Below are 13,614 nucleotides of genomic sequence, written 5' to 3'. Positions count from 1 at the left end.
CTCACCGTGAAACGGGTTGAGGTCCAAATCCAAACTCATGTGCAACGGTGTATTGGTAATTACAACAAATACCAACAAAGTAAAATGTAGATGCCACTCGAATGTGTGTGGATTCGGATCTTGACCAGTCTCACGGTGTCTGTGAGACATCGCCCTTTAAGGGTTCTATGTCAATGCCATCTTACACCTAGCGTACGTGTATTGTGTGTGAATTTATCTCGAAGGGTGTGTTCTCTTTGATGGAAAATGATGAAAAACATATATTTTTCATCATTTTCCAACTCTTTTCACATGTTTTGTAGGGGGATAATTTTCCTCGGGCATAACAGAAAAAAAATGTGGCCAGCCTCTTTTTCCCAACTTACATTCTAATTCATGATAATATATTATCATGGGGTACCCTTCATTTTCTTACGATACATTTACAATCACATAAAAGTCACCCTAATAGCATCACGAGGAACGGGTTTAGTGATTTTCAGGGGTCAATTTTTTGTTGCTATCATTGTCAAAATACTAGGGGTGTGAAGGAACAGTTTATTTGTAGTGATATGTTTTGTGCTTTTTAAATCATTTTCATGTGTTGCTGTCAAAATGTTTGTCTCGTGTTGGAAACAAGGGTGTTTTGGGCATTTTACCTTTTATTTCCTTCCTCTCATTTACCTCAATTGAAATAGATTAATTCTCACAAACATCCTGTTTAATTTTTTTAAGTAGCAGCACACAAAATGAATTCTTCAAAATTCTAATCTATAAAGATTTTGATAATTTTAGTCATTTGTCTAACATGGAGCGATATCATGTATACTCTCTCTCCCTCTCTCTCTCACACACACACACACACAATAGGGTAAACAACATTCCAAAACCTTAAAACAAACTCAAGAATCTGCTCATAATAACATTCCAAAACCTTAAAACACAAAAATGGCACAAACACAACAACTTTTAACAAAACCGACCCATAAGTTCTCTTATTAATAATAACAGTAATTTATAATAGTATAAGAAACATAAGGAAAAGACTCTTAACTCTACATTTTGACCCAAAAAAAAATGCAAGAAAAATGCCAAAAAATTATCTATGACAGACACATTTGTAGTGATAAGCACTATTTATAGGATCATTGCCTTCAACAGGAACTTGCTCTGCTCTGCACTTAAATCGGCAACCTCTGCATTCGTTGTAGGTACACGTCGGAGCTACTGAGCCGATCAAGAACCTTCTAGAACTTTGCTGCATTTCCCACAACTAGTAATTCAATCAATATTTCAGACATTGATGTCTTGATGCCATTGAAAATTTGGAGAAAAAATTATAATCTCATAGTTTACTTACTTCTCTCTCTGCTGATGGAATATGGTCATCTTTCCAGTTTCTGAGATGTGCCATTTGAACTCTGGACCCTGTGGCATCTGCAGCATTCCCAAAAACATTAAAAATACATATATATATTTTCTTTCAAGATGAAACTAAATGTCCCAAACCATTAAAAGAATGAATGATGAAACAATTCAAATATATATGGCAAGAATTGAAGGGATAGTTGTGACCTTGAACTAGGAGTAGAAGTGCTGCACAGAGCAAGCCAAGGAGGAGCAAACGCTTCTCCATAATCGTAGTGGTAAAGTGTTTGGAGAAGAGAAAGGATGTGAAGAATGTAAATATGAATGAATACTGACCATAAACACACACACATATATATATATATATATGTAGTAGTACTACTGCAAAGACAAAAACAGACAAAACTACATTTTCAAATAACAAATTGCTGGATCATTCCATTTCCAGAGACCTACAAAATCTTATACAGTATCTTTCCAACTTTGTAAATCATTCTATTTTATTTTATTTGTTTTGTTGGTTTTGCTATCTTTCATGCAGCCGTTTTGTCTGTGGAATAAATGGTACTACAAAATAATCAAGTGATGTTTCAAATTTATACACTAAAAAAAATTCATTTTCTTTTACATGTGGTATAAGATTTTATTTTATTGCAGGATCCTATCATGAAAATTGCAAGAATTCCAATACGTAGAGTTGTAAGCTTGTTTGTATAATTGTATCAGTATGGCAAAAAAACCCATGAGGCCCATGGACTATGAACCTTTTAAAACATCTAATCCATAAATATCTTGAATAATGTAAATATAATATACCTAGAAAATTATTTAAAAAATTGAATAGAGCTCCATGTTTTTTTGTCTGAAAATAGAAATTGTGCCCCCCAACCCCCCCAAAAGGTGCGACTTACTAGGTGTGATGATAAATATTTTATCAGTAAGTAATTTAACTAATTTATTATGTGATTCCTTGTAGACTATAGATGGGCCTACCCATAAAGGTGAACCCAATTATATGAATGAAAAAGGATTCTCAATTGACTCGTAAAGTGAGTCATTTCACTATTTTTTTTTCCTTCAATAAAATAATTGAGTTTCCAAAGATTCACCTAACGAATTAGTTGAAGCTATTTCTAGATCCTTTCAGAAACAAATGGATCGAATAAGATTTTTCAGTCATAACCCTAAAAATATCTCCCACTCCAGTAAATCCTATTAAACGATATAAAATAATGAGTGAATTTTGAAAATAATCACTAAAATAAAAACACATTTTAAAATATAAAATATAAATTATTTTCAGCCTTTAGATCATTAAGATTTACGGTTGCATCATTTTATTTGATGAATTCATGTTATTGAGTTCGAATCTCATAGGCAGCAAAAAAATTAATTTCGCTATTCAGATATTTACATAGCGAATTCATACATGTTCTACATACCCAATACGACCGCCTTACTCAATGTGGTCCCCTCCTATCAAGTAAGCTATCAAGTAAGCTATCAAGTAGGCACCAATGCGGATGCTCTTACATTCTATGTAATATAAACACATGTACATATGATTTATCACAATATAATTTTATACTTTTTCCGTTTCATTAATAATGGCTCAGTTTTCTCTTTTGTCAGTCCCATTAATAATGACTCATTCCAAAAAAAAAACATCTCTCATAAAAAGTTGTGGGCTCCACCACTTTCTCTCACTTTTATCTTTTAATTACTCTTCTTTTTAATAATTGCATGTGCCCAAAAATATAGTGACATATTTAATGAGACGAAAAGAGTACATAATTCTTTGGATAGTATATATAAATTTAACATGTTCAACTAATATGAATGTGAAACAATTAATTTCTATATGAACTCGAAAGCAATTTTGTGTGAATTATATATAGCACAACTTCATTACAAAAGTAACAGAAAATTGTATATGAATTTATAATCATAAACATAGACGATGATGAATAAAAATTACGATGAATAGCAGCGCATACCTGAATTCTCCATATACGGCGTGTGAAAGTTCTAAAAATTTTGATATTTTGTTCTTTTACGTTTTGGTATAACATTAAATCTTATAAATTTGTTTAGATTTCAAAAGTAATACAAAATTAAATGAATGTAATCCTCAAAATCTTGGAGTAACTAAATATTGAAGAGTGAAATTATCATCCATCCCTGGAATATTCTGCTGTGAATTAGAGGACTTCGAAATGGGAATAAATTTGACCATTCGATTTTTTAGATCCAATAACTCATATTGAATCCTATTTTATGGTGTAAGAAGTGTTTTTATTTTAACCTAATTCTGTATAAATATAATGAATTAGATGGTTTAGGAATACTGTAGACAATGGTTTAATCAAGTAATAAAAGCTCGTCTTCCCTCTTTTTTTTAAAAAAATAAAAAAAATACTCATACTATATTCTTGCTTAATTGAATTAAATCCGTTCAATTTTAATTTTACCATTTCAAACACCTTCAATGAAAAAAAAAATGAAATTTCAAGAACGATATAACAAAAAAAGAAGAAATTATACTTTGTTTCGAACAAAATGTAGGTTGAAAAAAAATATGTTGAGTCATGTCTAATTCGGTGTTGAATGCATGCTAGTTAAAATATTTAGAAAATACGTTAAACTGAAAAAACAGTAATTTAAAACTCCCGCGAAATCCAAGGTCTGAAGAATACCAATCCTCCCCTCCTTCCTTCTTCTTCCTCCTCTCTCTCAAACAATCCCTTTCCTTTCTCTCTCTAACTCTCCTTCTCTCTCAACACTTCCTCAAGCAACGCATCATTTCTCCTCCATCCCCATCAACATATATGTATATATACTCTCTTCTCCAACAATTCCCACCAAAATCAAACAACACACACACACACACACTTGTTCATCTCAAAACTTTTTCCGGCGAAATCCCTCTCCTCCGAAATGGCCTCCGAGCAAGCTCCGGTAGAATCCCCACTACCCCTCTCCAAATACTCCAAAAGGGTCACCTTGGACTCAATCTCCAGCCGCCCAGACGGCGGCGTGGGGCTGATCGGACAGAGGGTGGTCGTCGGGGGCTGGGTCAAGTCCTCCCGGGAATTCAAGGCGGCGGCGCCGCCTCCCGCCGCCGGAGCCCCCAAAGACATCAGCTGCGTCGAAGTCCTCCAAACAAAGCTCCCCTTTTTCCGGTCGATCATAAAGGTTTTCGGCGGCGAGCAGCGGATACGGGACAAAATCGAGTCGGTTCTCCCCAAGCCGCCGCAGCCCTCCATCTCAATCTTGCAGATTAGCGATGGATCCTGCGTTTCAAGTCTCCAGGTTACTGCAAAACTTCAATCGTTCTTTAAAAATAAATTAACAAAAGAGTTATTTGAGGTTAAAAATTACGCAAACTTTGATTTTAATTTTAAAATTGGTACAAAAATAAACGATTTTAACAATTGTTGTAATTTTATCGTTATTGAAATAATTTTCGTCCAAATTAAAGCCAATGTGGCACCACAAACACATAAATTGTGACACTTCCAAAATAGAAACGACTTTATGCCACCAAATTGCATGCAAAAGCCAACTTAGATGTCAAAATCTCAATTGTGAATTAGTAGATAAAATGAGTTGATAGAAATTATTTAAATATTAGATACAGAGAGAGAATATTTTGCTAAAAAAAGAATGAGATATTTGTAGTGGGACATCCTATTATAAAAAATGAGACATTTGTAATGGAACGGAAAGTGTATCAATTTTGAATTTTGAAGTTGGAAATAAAAGATGGGCCATAATTGGTGTTTTTTCAGGCAATAAGGCAAAACAAAATTAGTAAGTTAGTTGAATGAATATTTTAGGTGGTTGTGGATTCCGGCTTAGCTCCACCGGCGCATATTATGGCAACGGGGACGTGCATTTTAGTGGAGGGCTTGTTTCAGAAGCCGTCGCTGCTGGAGAAGGAGAAGTATAGAATAGAGGTGAAAGCAGACAATATCCTCCACATTGGAAGCGTGGATCAAGACAGATACCCTCTCTCCAAGAAGCGTTTGCCTCTGGAGTTGCTCCGCGACTCCGCCCATTTCCGTCCACGAACAACCACGGTTCGCCCCCTCTCTCTAAAATCTCTCGTTCCATTCTCTCTCTTCAAATCACTCTTTCGTCGGCTGCAGGTTGCATCCGTGATGAGGATAAGAAACGGCCTCACGCAAGCGGCCCACACATTCTTCCAAGAGAATGGATTCCTACTCGTGCAAGTGCCCGTGATCACGGCCACCGACTGCGACGGCCTCGGCCAGAGCCTCGTGGTCGCGGAGGCGCAAGAGAGGAGCCGCGACGCCATCAAGCTCGACACGATACGCGCCTCCCTCAAGGAGAAGACCAAAAAGATCGACCAACTTAAGAGGAACGAGAGCGACAAAGAAGCGTTAGCCGCAGCCGTGCAGGACCTCAAGAAAACAGCCGAGCTAGCTTCTCAAGTTGAGGCAAAGCAAAGAGGAAACAAATCACTGAATTTCTTCCCTTGCAAGACCTACCTGTCCGCCTCCGGCCGCCTCCATCTCGAGAGCTACGCCTCCGCTCTGGGGAACGTCTGCTCCTTCGGGCCTAGATTCCACGCCAGCGCCTCCCAGTCGAAGAAGCTGCTGGCCGAGATGTGGATGGTCGAGATCGAAGTGGCCTTCTCCGAGCTACAGGTTTCTGCATTTTCCCATTCATACCGACTGTTTCTTCATTTCCTGAATCTATTTTGTTTTGTGCAAATTTCAGGACTCTATGCAGTGTGCAGTCGACTTCTTGAAGTTCGTGTGCAGGCGGATCTTGGAGAGCTCCGCGGAGGATCTGAAGTTCATGGCGAAGCGCGTGGACAAGCACGTGGTGGACCGCCTCCAGCTCATCGCAGAAGGCCCATTCGAGAAGATCTCATACACAGAAGCAGTGAAGGTTTTGAAGCAGGGGAAATTCGAGGGGAGCATTGAGTGGGGCGCGCCTCTCTCCGAGGAGCACGAGTTCCACTTAGCAGAGGAGGTATACAAGAAGCCCGTGATCGTGTACAACCACCCTAAGGAGCTGAAGCCGTTCAATGCCCGTTGCAACGATGATGGAGAGACGTGTGCAGCGTTTGATGTGATCGTGCCCAAGGTGGGAGCTCTCATCAGGGGAAGCCAGAGCGAGGAGAGGTTCAACATGTTGAGCGCAAGGTCAGCAAATCTTGAAAATTGAAATTGATGAATGCAGTCGAGTTATTGATTATGGTTGTGTTTGGTGTTGCAGGATGAAGGAGTTGGGGTTAGAGAAGAAGCAGTATGAGTGGTATGTTGATCTGCGTAGGCACGGTGCAGTGAAGTGCTCCGGCTTCAGCTTCATGTTCGACCCCTTCGTGCTCTACGCCACCGGCCTCAATGATGTCCACGACGCCACCCCCTTCCCCCGGAGCTTCGGCCAACTCCACAACTAGACACTCACAACATACTCAAAATTAGGACTAGATTTGATCAAACATGTATACAATGTACATAAATAACATTGCAATACTGAAATACAAATATTTGTCACTAAATTTCAAGAACAACATGTCACAAGTTTTATTAGGCCATGGTGAGCTCCACTACACCAGATATTCATAACAGCAAAAAACAAAAAGAAAAAAAAAAAACATTACAACATCAATTCTTGACAGCCATGACTCTCTCATACTTCTCCTCAGAACTCGAACCCAAAGACTCGAGTGAATCAAGAGGGAAGAAGAAGGGATAGAGCTCGTATCTAACGTAGCAGCTTCCATAGAGCACGCGGCAGCCTCTCCTATCCCCACAAACTGTGGGGAAATTGCTGACAGCAATGGACACACACTGAGCACAGTTGAGCTCAGACAGATCTCTGGTGCACTGCACCAACGCGTAAAGCTTAATGAATTCGGACACCTCTCTCTTCCCTCGCCCCAGCCCCATGCTCGAGCTCCTGACCGCCTCAGAGCTGATCTCATCCATCAACGAGGACAGCTTCTTGTTGAAAGCCTTGGGATCACTCACATTCTGCGTGTTGATCAAGAAAATTCCCGAGGTATCCACTTCTCCGAAGAATTTATAGGTGGTGTACCTCAGAAAGCAGAAGTCATACCAAATTCTTGCATCTGATTGGCTGGGGCAGAGTGTTCGGACCTCCTTTGCTGCATCTTGGATGCAGGAGGCGCAGTCGCTGCTGCTGACGTCGCCTCTGCATTGGGCTAGGCCGTGGACCCCGCCGTAGGAGGTGGCGATGAAGCCGCTTTCGATGGTGCCGGAGACTAGCTTGGGCAGTAAGGTGTCTATGCTTCTTGATGTTGTGGCGTTGGCTCTGCTGTTGCCGTTGCAGAGATTCGCGGCGGGATCGGAAGATTCTGCTGCGAGAATGTGGAGAGAGAGGGTGATGAGGAGGGGAATGGATAGGAGATCCATGGCTGTGATGAAAGAATCTCATCATGGCTTGGGATTTTTTATACTAGTGTAGATATGCATGCCTATGTGAGGAGATTTTGTTGAAAATGAACAAGTGCTCTAGAAAGAATGACAAAAGTCAATGCAATCCAAAATGTGAGAAACAGATTTCAATTATTGGAAGTTTCCCACTTATCTCTGCCTAATTGGAAGAATATTGGTGAATGAGCCACGAAAATGGTCCAATTTATTAGTTTCTTGAGTGGGATTTTTTTGTACCAATGAATTTTTGTTTTCACCTCATGCCTTGATTGTTGACATGCATATGACTGTTTTGATTGGTTTATGTGCCCTCATACCCCATCCAATACCAAACCTTAAACAGAATCAAAACATGCACATCTAAAAAAATTAAGCGTTTAAATACATGCACCAACTTTCATTCAATTTTGATCTCGCACATAAATCAAAAGTCAAACCTCCAAACAGGATCAAACATGTCTACAATGTACATAAATCATATTCCCAGAAACTGAAATACAACATCACTCAAATTATTTATTACTAGTACATTTCAAGATTATTTTAAATACAACATTACTGAAAATATGATGACTAAATTTCAAGAAGATGAAGTGCAAACTGCCCCAACAAAGACACATTACAACATCAATTCTTGACAGCCATGACCCTCTCATACTTGTCCTGATGAGAACTCGAATTCAAGGATTCATGAGAATCAAGAGGGAAGAAGAAGGGATAGAGCTCGTATCTAACGTAGCAGCTGCTGTAAAGCACGCGACAGCCTCTCTTATTATCACAAAATGTGGGGAAATTGCTGACAGCAATGGCCAAACACTGAGCACAGTTGATCTGAGAGAGGTCTCTGGTACACTGCACCAACGCGTAAAGCCTAACGAACTCAGAAACATCGGTCTTCCCTCGCCCCAGCCCCCTGCTCGATGTCCTAACCGCCTCTTTGCTGATCACATCCATCAACGAGGCCAACTTCTTGTTGAAAACTTCGGGATCACTCACATTCTGCGTGTTGTACAAGTAAACTCCCCAGGTATCAACTCCTCCGAAGAATTTCTGGGTGCTGTACCTCAGAAAGCAGTAGTCATACCAGATTCTTGCATCTGCTTGGTTGGGACACAGAGTTCTGATCTCCTTTGCTGCATCTTGGATGCACGAGGAGCAGTCGCTGCTGCTGACGTCGCCTCTGCATTGGGCGAGCCCGTAGACTCCGCCGTAGGAGGTGGCGATGAAGCCATTCTGGATGGTGCCGGAGACTAGTTTAGGCAGTAAGGTGTCTATGTTTCTTGATATGGTGCCATTGGCTTTGCTGTCATTGTTGCAGAGATTTGCAGCAGGATCTGCAGATTCTGCTGTGAGAATGTAGAGAGAGAGGGTGATGAGGAGCAGAATGGATGAGAGATTCATGGCTGCAGTCGAAGAATCTCATCATGGCTTGGCCTTTTTATAGTAGTGTAGATGTGTATACATGGATATGTGAGGAGATTTTTTTGACATTTCTCCCCCCTCTCTTCTAGAGTGAAAAAGTCAAGTGCTATTCTAGAAAGAATGAATAAGTCAATGCCATCCAAAATATTATAAAACAGATCTCAATTGTTGAAAGCTTCCACTTCATATCTGCCCAATTGGAAGATTGGTGCATGGGCCACGAAATGTGGCCTAATTCATTAGTTTTTTTAGTGGGATTTTTGTACCAATGGATTCTTGAGTGTTAACATGGACATGACTGTTTTGATTGGTTTATGTCATCATAACCCATTTGAAAGTTCCTGCTACCTCAAAATAAAGGATATTAAATTAATTATAGAAATAAAGAATTTAACAATTACTAATGATAAGCAATAAAACAATGGAAAAAATAAAGTGAATGCAATAGATAAATTTATAGTGCAATTAATTAATTGCAGTTGTCAATTCACTATAAGAATCTCTCTTACAATAAAACACTATCTACTTAACAAAAATCCCCCTTACTAAGTAGATGTTATAGACATAGAATTCTCTTCTAATCTTATCGAAGGTGCTAGCAACAAGCGAGACTTACTAAAGCTATAAAAGACAGATACAAGTCCTCTCAACAACACAAACTACTGATTTATATCTAAGACTCATGAGTCTCCAACTTAAGGTAAGATAGACTAAATATGCGTTTGGATGTTGGAACAAGCACATCTTAACAAATCTACTTTTCAGCACTTGTATTTTGCTCTAGGTGATTGGTACCGAATGCAGTGACTTCATCATCTATGTATAGAGAGGTCTTGAAGTTTGGATAGTAACGTTACGTTGCTGAGAACGTGAATTATGATTATTGTTTGGTGTCAACGTAAATTTGGTGGTCAAGCTCTTCAATCACTTCTCCTAAAATGTACCATTTGATTAAGTCTCAATTATTCATTCTTCTACCTACTTCAGTCGATAATATGCAAGATTAACAATTTATTCTCCAACAAATAATACTCCATCCGTTCCATTAGTAATTCCCATTACTTTTGAGCATGAAAATTAAGAAAAAATGTAATTAGTGTATAAAGTGAGTTGGTGAAAAATATTTAAGGATTATTTTAAGTGAGCTGGTGTATAAAGTGGGTTGGATCCACCATTAATAATATTTTAAATAGTTAATTTTTTACTAAAAAAAAATATGAGACATTACTAGTGGGACGTTCTAATATACTCCCTCCGTCCCACTAAAAGTGGCATTTATTCCATTTTGAGCTGTTTCCACTATAAGTGACCTGTTTCCATAAACATAAAAGTTTAACCCTTAAAAAAGTGTGGGCCCTATCACTTTTAATAAATTTATACCTTCTCCTTAAATTTTGAGTCACTTATAATGGGACAGAGGGAATAGTAACTGCGACATTACTAATGGGACGGAGAGAGTAATTAATAAAGAAGACAAAACATTCAAATAAATCGAAAATAGAGTTAAATAAATTAACTCTATCACCATCCATTGCCAAACTAAAGTATTTGAAATAAGGCTAACATGGAATAAGGCCTTCTTAGCTAAAACTCTTTGAAATATTCACTCCAAAACATGTTTTTTTATGGATCCTTTGGATTCACGAGGAATATTTAAAACTGCGTGATATTTAGAGTATTGTTGAACATAAAGGCGACTCACAACTCATCAAAATTATTTTGGATATCCAAGATACTATCATAACAAAGAGTGAAGGAACTGTGGAAAAAACAAAGGCAAGGCTTAACGAATGAGCTTACAAGAACCTAAGCAGAAGCGTATGAATTTCTACGTGCAAAGGGAGAGCATTGTTTTGACATAAGGCAATCTAGAGAAGCTTCATTTCCCCAAAATTCTCTATCACCTTATGGATGGCATTACAGAGGCGATTAAAAACACTGGACTGAATTGATCACTTCAATATTTTAAAACTATAAGCAATCGAGAAAATGAAACTCATGAACATCTCTTCTTCAAATGTGCATGTATAAAAAAAGTTTGAAGCTTCATTAGAGAATGACTAAAGCTTAGGCATGAAATGACTACCCTACCGAGTGAAATAAAGTACACCACGTCAAAAACCAAAGGATTGGCAATAGTACAAAAGGCAAAAATTCTTGCCTTAGCCACCACTACAAATCACCATTGGTTTGCTAGGAATCAGATTGTGTTCGAGCAAGAGCCATTTTTGGTTAAAAAAAATTGTACTCCCTCCGTCCACCAAAGATATGCCACAATTTCCTTCTTCGTCCGTCCACAAAAAATATGTCACATCCATTTTTAGTAGTAGGGTCCACACCATTCCACTCACATTTAAAGTGGGACCCTTACTCCACTATCAACTTCACTCACATTTTATTAAAACCCGTGCCGAAAGAAAAGTGGCATATCTTTGGTGGACGGAGGGAGTATGTCATTAATATCATGAAGGATGTATACAAGTGTCTATCAGATTTTTTCCTCGAAATCTGTTCAGGCACATATGGAGTTTCATACTGTAGGGGGTGAATCCAACAATCACGGAAGCGACGTCAGTAACGTCTGGATCGATGGGCACTAGCAACCTGAAACCACTAGCAACGTTAGAGCCCTCCGAAGAGCACCGGTGGGGGTGCCGATGGAAGGGCCTCCGACGCTCAAGTCAGTAAACTGATAGAAATAGTCAGCGTAAATAACGTAACGAAATAAATAAATAGTAGTAAAAAGTGATGTATCCGGGAGATCGGAATATCCCGGAAGTTGAATGAAAGCTAATGAGCGGTGTGGAATAAGGGACGACGGACGTCCGGGCTAGCGGGGCGATCGGATCCCTAGAGTGTTGTGAGCGTGGAGGCGGAACAGAAGAGCGGACAGAGCACCAGATTGATAGATTGTGAGTATAAGATTGAATGTCAATGACGGCCTCTCCCCTGGTGTTCATGAAGTAGTATTTATAGGTTATGGACCTGCAAGGAGGCGACTAGGGTTAGGGTTTGTTGGAATGTTCTTTGAAACCCTAGCGGTTCCGATTTTTTAGGAAATGATCTTCCGCGACTTTCGTTTGACCTAGTCACCCATGTTTGACTAAGTTTTCGTAAGCTTATAATCCAGTTTGTATACTTTCGTGTTGAGATATTTACTATGGCGCTGCTGCTAAAGCAGAGGGATCGCGCCACTGCCGGAGCAGAGAGATCATGCCGCTGCCAAAGCAGAAGGATCGCGCCTCTGCCAGAGCAGAGGATTCGTGTCGCTGCCAAAGCAGAGGGATCCCGCCTCTGCCAGAGCAGAGGGATCATGTCGCTGCCAGAGCAGAGGGATCGCGCCTCTGCCAGAGCAGAGGGATCATGTCGCTGCCAGAGCAGAGGGATCGCGCCTCTGCCAGAGCAGAGGGATCATGTCGATGCCAGAGCAAAGGGATCGCGCCTCTGCTAGAGCAGAGGGATCATTTCGCTGATTCCTCTGGCGAGGATTTCGCTGATTCCTCTGGCGAGGACTTCGCTGATTCCTCTGGCGAGGATTTCGCTGACCTCTGGTCAGTCGAATTTTATCCACTACAGTTTGTCCCCCACTCCATAGTTGGAATTTTTTCAACTGTGGAGTGCAATTTAACTTGTATAGGGTGCGCATAGTGAGCAGGGCGTTGCCCTTTTCTTTGATTCCCGGCAGTTCGCGTGAAATAGGTGAGCCGGAAAAACGTGGAATTAAATGGTCGGGGTGACATAACACTGGGCGTCCTAGAACCGCGGCACTTTCAAAGGCCCAAAATGTATCCAATGGCGTTGGATGTTACGGTGGTGATGAATCATAAATGAATAGATATAGAATCAATCGGTGAATTGTTGTTGAATCGCGAATTGTACCTAGTGTTTGATTGGAAAGGTGAGAGAGGATAATTGGATTGTTGAGAGCACGAGAGTAAATTGCTGTAGTGTTGCAAGCAAAGATAGCGTAGGTTTTAGATTACGCGTACATGGCTATTTATAAATCCATGCTGGAGGTAAGATAGTAAATTCGTTGCTAAAACATGCGCCTCGCGTGGTCGAAGGCATAAGAGTAAATTTGCCCCTAGGCGGGAGATTTCCCCGCTCTTTTGGTGATCTTTCCGGCGAAGGCCGTTTCTCTGACACGAGCCATTCCTCTAGCGAGTGCGATTTCTCTGGCAAGAGCCATTTCTCTGGCGAAGGCCATTTCTCTGGCAAGAGCCATTTCTCTGGTGAAGGCCATTTATCTGGCAAGAGCCATTTCTCTGGCGAAGGTGATTTCTCTGGCAAGAGCCATTTCTCTGGCGAAGGCCATTTCTCTGGCAAGAGCCATTTCTCTGGCGAAAGTGATTTCTCTGGCAAGAACCATTTCTCTGGCGAAGGCCATTTCTCTGGCAAGAGCCATTTCTCT

General features: G+C 40.1%; 4 protein-coding genes across 5 annotated transcripts; 1 reads left to right on the top strand and 3 right to left on the bottom strand.

Annotated features, from left to right (window-relative positions):
- Positions 1–946: 946 nt before the first annotated feature.
- On the bottom strand, positions 947–1,809 carry LOC131023025 (EPIDERMAL PATTERNING FACTOR-like protein 9). 2 transcript variants are annotated; one of them, XM_057952568.1, is made up of 3 exons: positions 1,555–1,809; positions 1,340–1,416; positions 947–1,237 (listed from the first exon to the last, which is right to left on the bottom strand). In XM_057952568.1, the coding sequence occupies exons 1-3, from the start codon at positions 1,613–1,615 to the stop codon at positions 1,079–1,081; spliced, it is 297 nt and encodes a 98-aa protein (XP_057808551.1). In that variant the 5' UTR covers positions 1,616–1,809; the 3' UTR covers positions 947–1,078. The 2 variants fall into 2 exon arrangements, with proteins under 2 accessions (XP_057808551.1, XP_057808547.1); XM_057952564.1 differs by having other exon boundaries at positions 947–1,252; positions 1,555–1,803.
- Positions 1,810–4,040: 2,231 nt separating this feature from the next.
- Positions 4,041–6,883, top strand: LOC131023009 (asparagine--tRNA ligase, cytoplasmic 2-like). The gene is made up of 5 exons (XM_057952549.1): positions 4,041–4,659; positions 5,187–5,429; positions 5,499–6,020; positions 6,094–6,524; positions 6,598–6,883. The coding sequence occupies exons 1-5, from the start codon at positions 4,285–4,287 to the stop codon at positions 6,779–6,781; spliced, it is 1,755 nt and encodes a 584-aa protein (XP_057808532.1). The 5' UTR covers positions 4,041–4,284; the 3' UTR covers positions 6,782–6,883.
- LOC131023019 (cysteine-rich repeat secretory protein 55-like) lies at positions 6,884–7,934 on the bottom strand. The gene has a single exon (XM_057952558.1). The coding sequence runs from the start codon at positions 7,758–7,760 to the stop codon at positions 6,990–6,992; it is 771 nt and encodes a 256-aa protein (XP_057808541.1). The 5' UTR covers positions 7,761–7,934; the 3' UTR covers positions 6,884–6,989.
- A 338-nt stretch (positions 7,935–8,272) lies between these two features.
- LOC131023003 (cysteine-rich repeat secretory protein 55-like) lies at positions 8,273–9,210 on the bottom strand. Its single transcript, XM_057952543.1, has one exon. It carries the CDS (start codon positions 9,180–9,182, stop codon positions 8,409–8,411), a length of 774 nt encoding a protein of 257 aa, XP_057808526.1. The 5' UTR covers positions 9,183–9,210; the 3' UTR covers positions 8,273–8,408.
- Positions 9,211–13,614: the final 4,404 nt, after the last annotated feature.

This window comes from Salvia miltiorrhiza, chromosome 1 (assembly GCF_028751815.1).
Source record: "Salvia miltiorrhiza cultivar Shanhuang (shh) chromosome 1, IMPLAD_Smil_shh, whole genome shotgun sequence".
Classification (NCBI taxonomy): Eukaryota; Viridiplantae; Streptophyta; class Magnoliopsida; order Lamiales; family Lamiaceae; genus Salvia; species Salvia miltiorrhiza.
The sequence above is the reverse complement of the archived record's forward strand: the minus strand, read 5'-3'. Positions and strand labels throughout refer to the sequence as shown.

What these genes read in the sequence shown, in the direction of transcription:
- LOC131023009 (XM_057952549.1), top strand. Translation starts at nt 4,285, where the DNA reads ATGGCCTCCGAGCAAGCTCCGGTAGAATCCCCACTACCCCTCTCCAAA. An exon ending in CCTGCGTTTCAAGTCTCCAG is followed by an intron (nt 4,660 to 5,186) that starts GTTACTGCAAAA and finishes TGAATATTTTAG; the next exon opens with GTGGTTGTGGATTCCGGCTT. An exon ending in TCCGTCCACGAACAACCACG is followed by an intron (nt 5,430 to 5,498) that starts GTTCGCCCCCTC and finishes CGTCGGCTGCAG; the next exon opens with GTTGCATCCGTGATGAGGAT.
- LOC131023019 (XM_057952558.1), bottom strand. Translation starts at nt 7,760, where the DNA reads ATGGATCTCCTATCCATTCCCCTCCTCATCACCCTCTCTCTCCACATT.
- LOC131023025 (XM_057952564.1), bottom strand. Translation starts at nt 1,615, where the DNA reads ATGGAGAAGCGTTTGCTCCTCCTTGGCTTGCTCTGTGCAGCACTTCTA. An exon ending in ACTTCTACTCCTAGTTCAAG is followed by an intron (nt 1,417 to 1,554) that starts GTCACAACTATC and finishes GGAATGCTGCAG; the next exon opens with ATGCCACAGGGTCCAGAGTT. An exon ending in TTCCATCAGCAGAGAGAGAA is followed by an intron (nt 1,253 to 1,339) that starts GTAAGTAAACTA and finishes TTGAATTACTAG; the next exon opens with TTGTGGGAAATGCAGCAAAG.
- LOC131023003 (XM_057952543.1), bottom strand. Translation starts at nt 9,182, where the DNA reads ATGAATCTCTCATCCATTCTGCTCCTCATCACCCTCTCTCTCTACATT.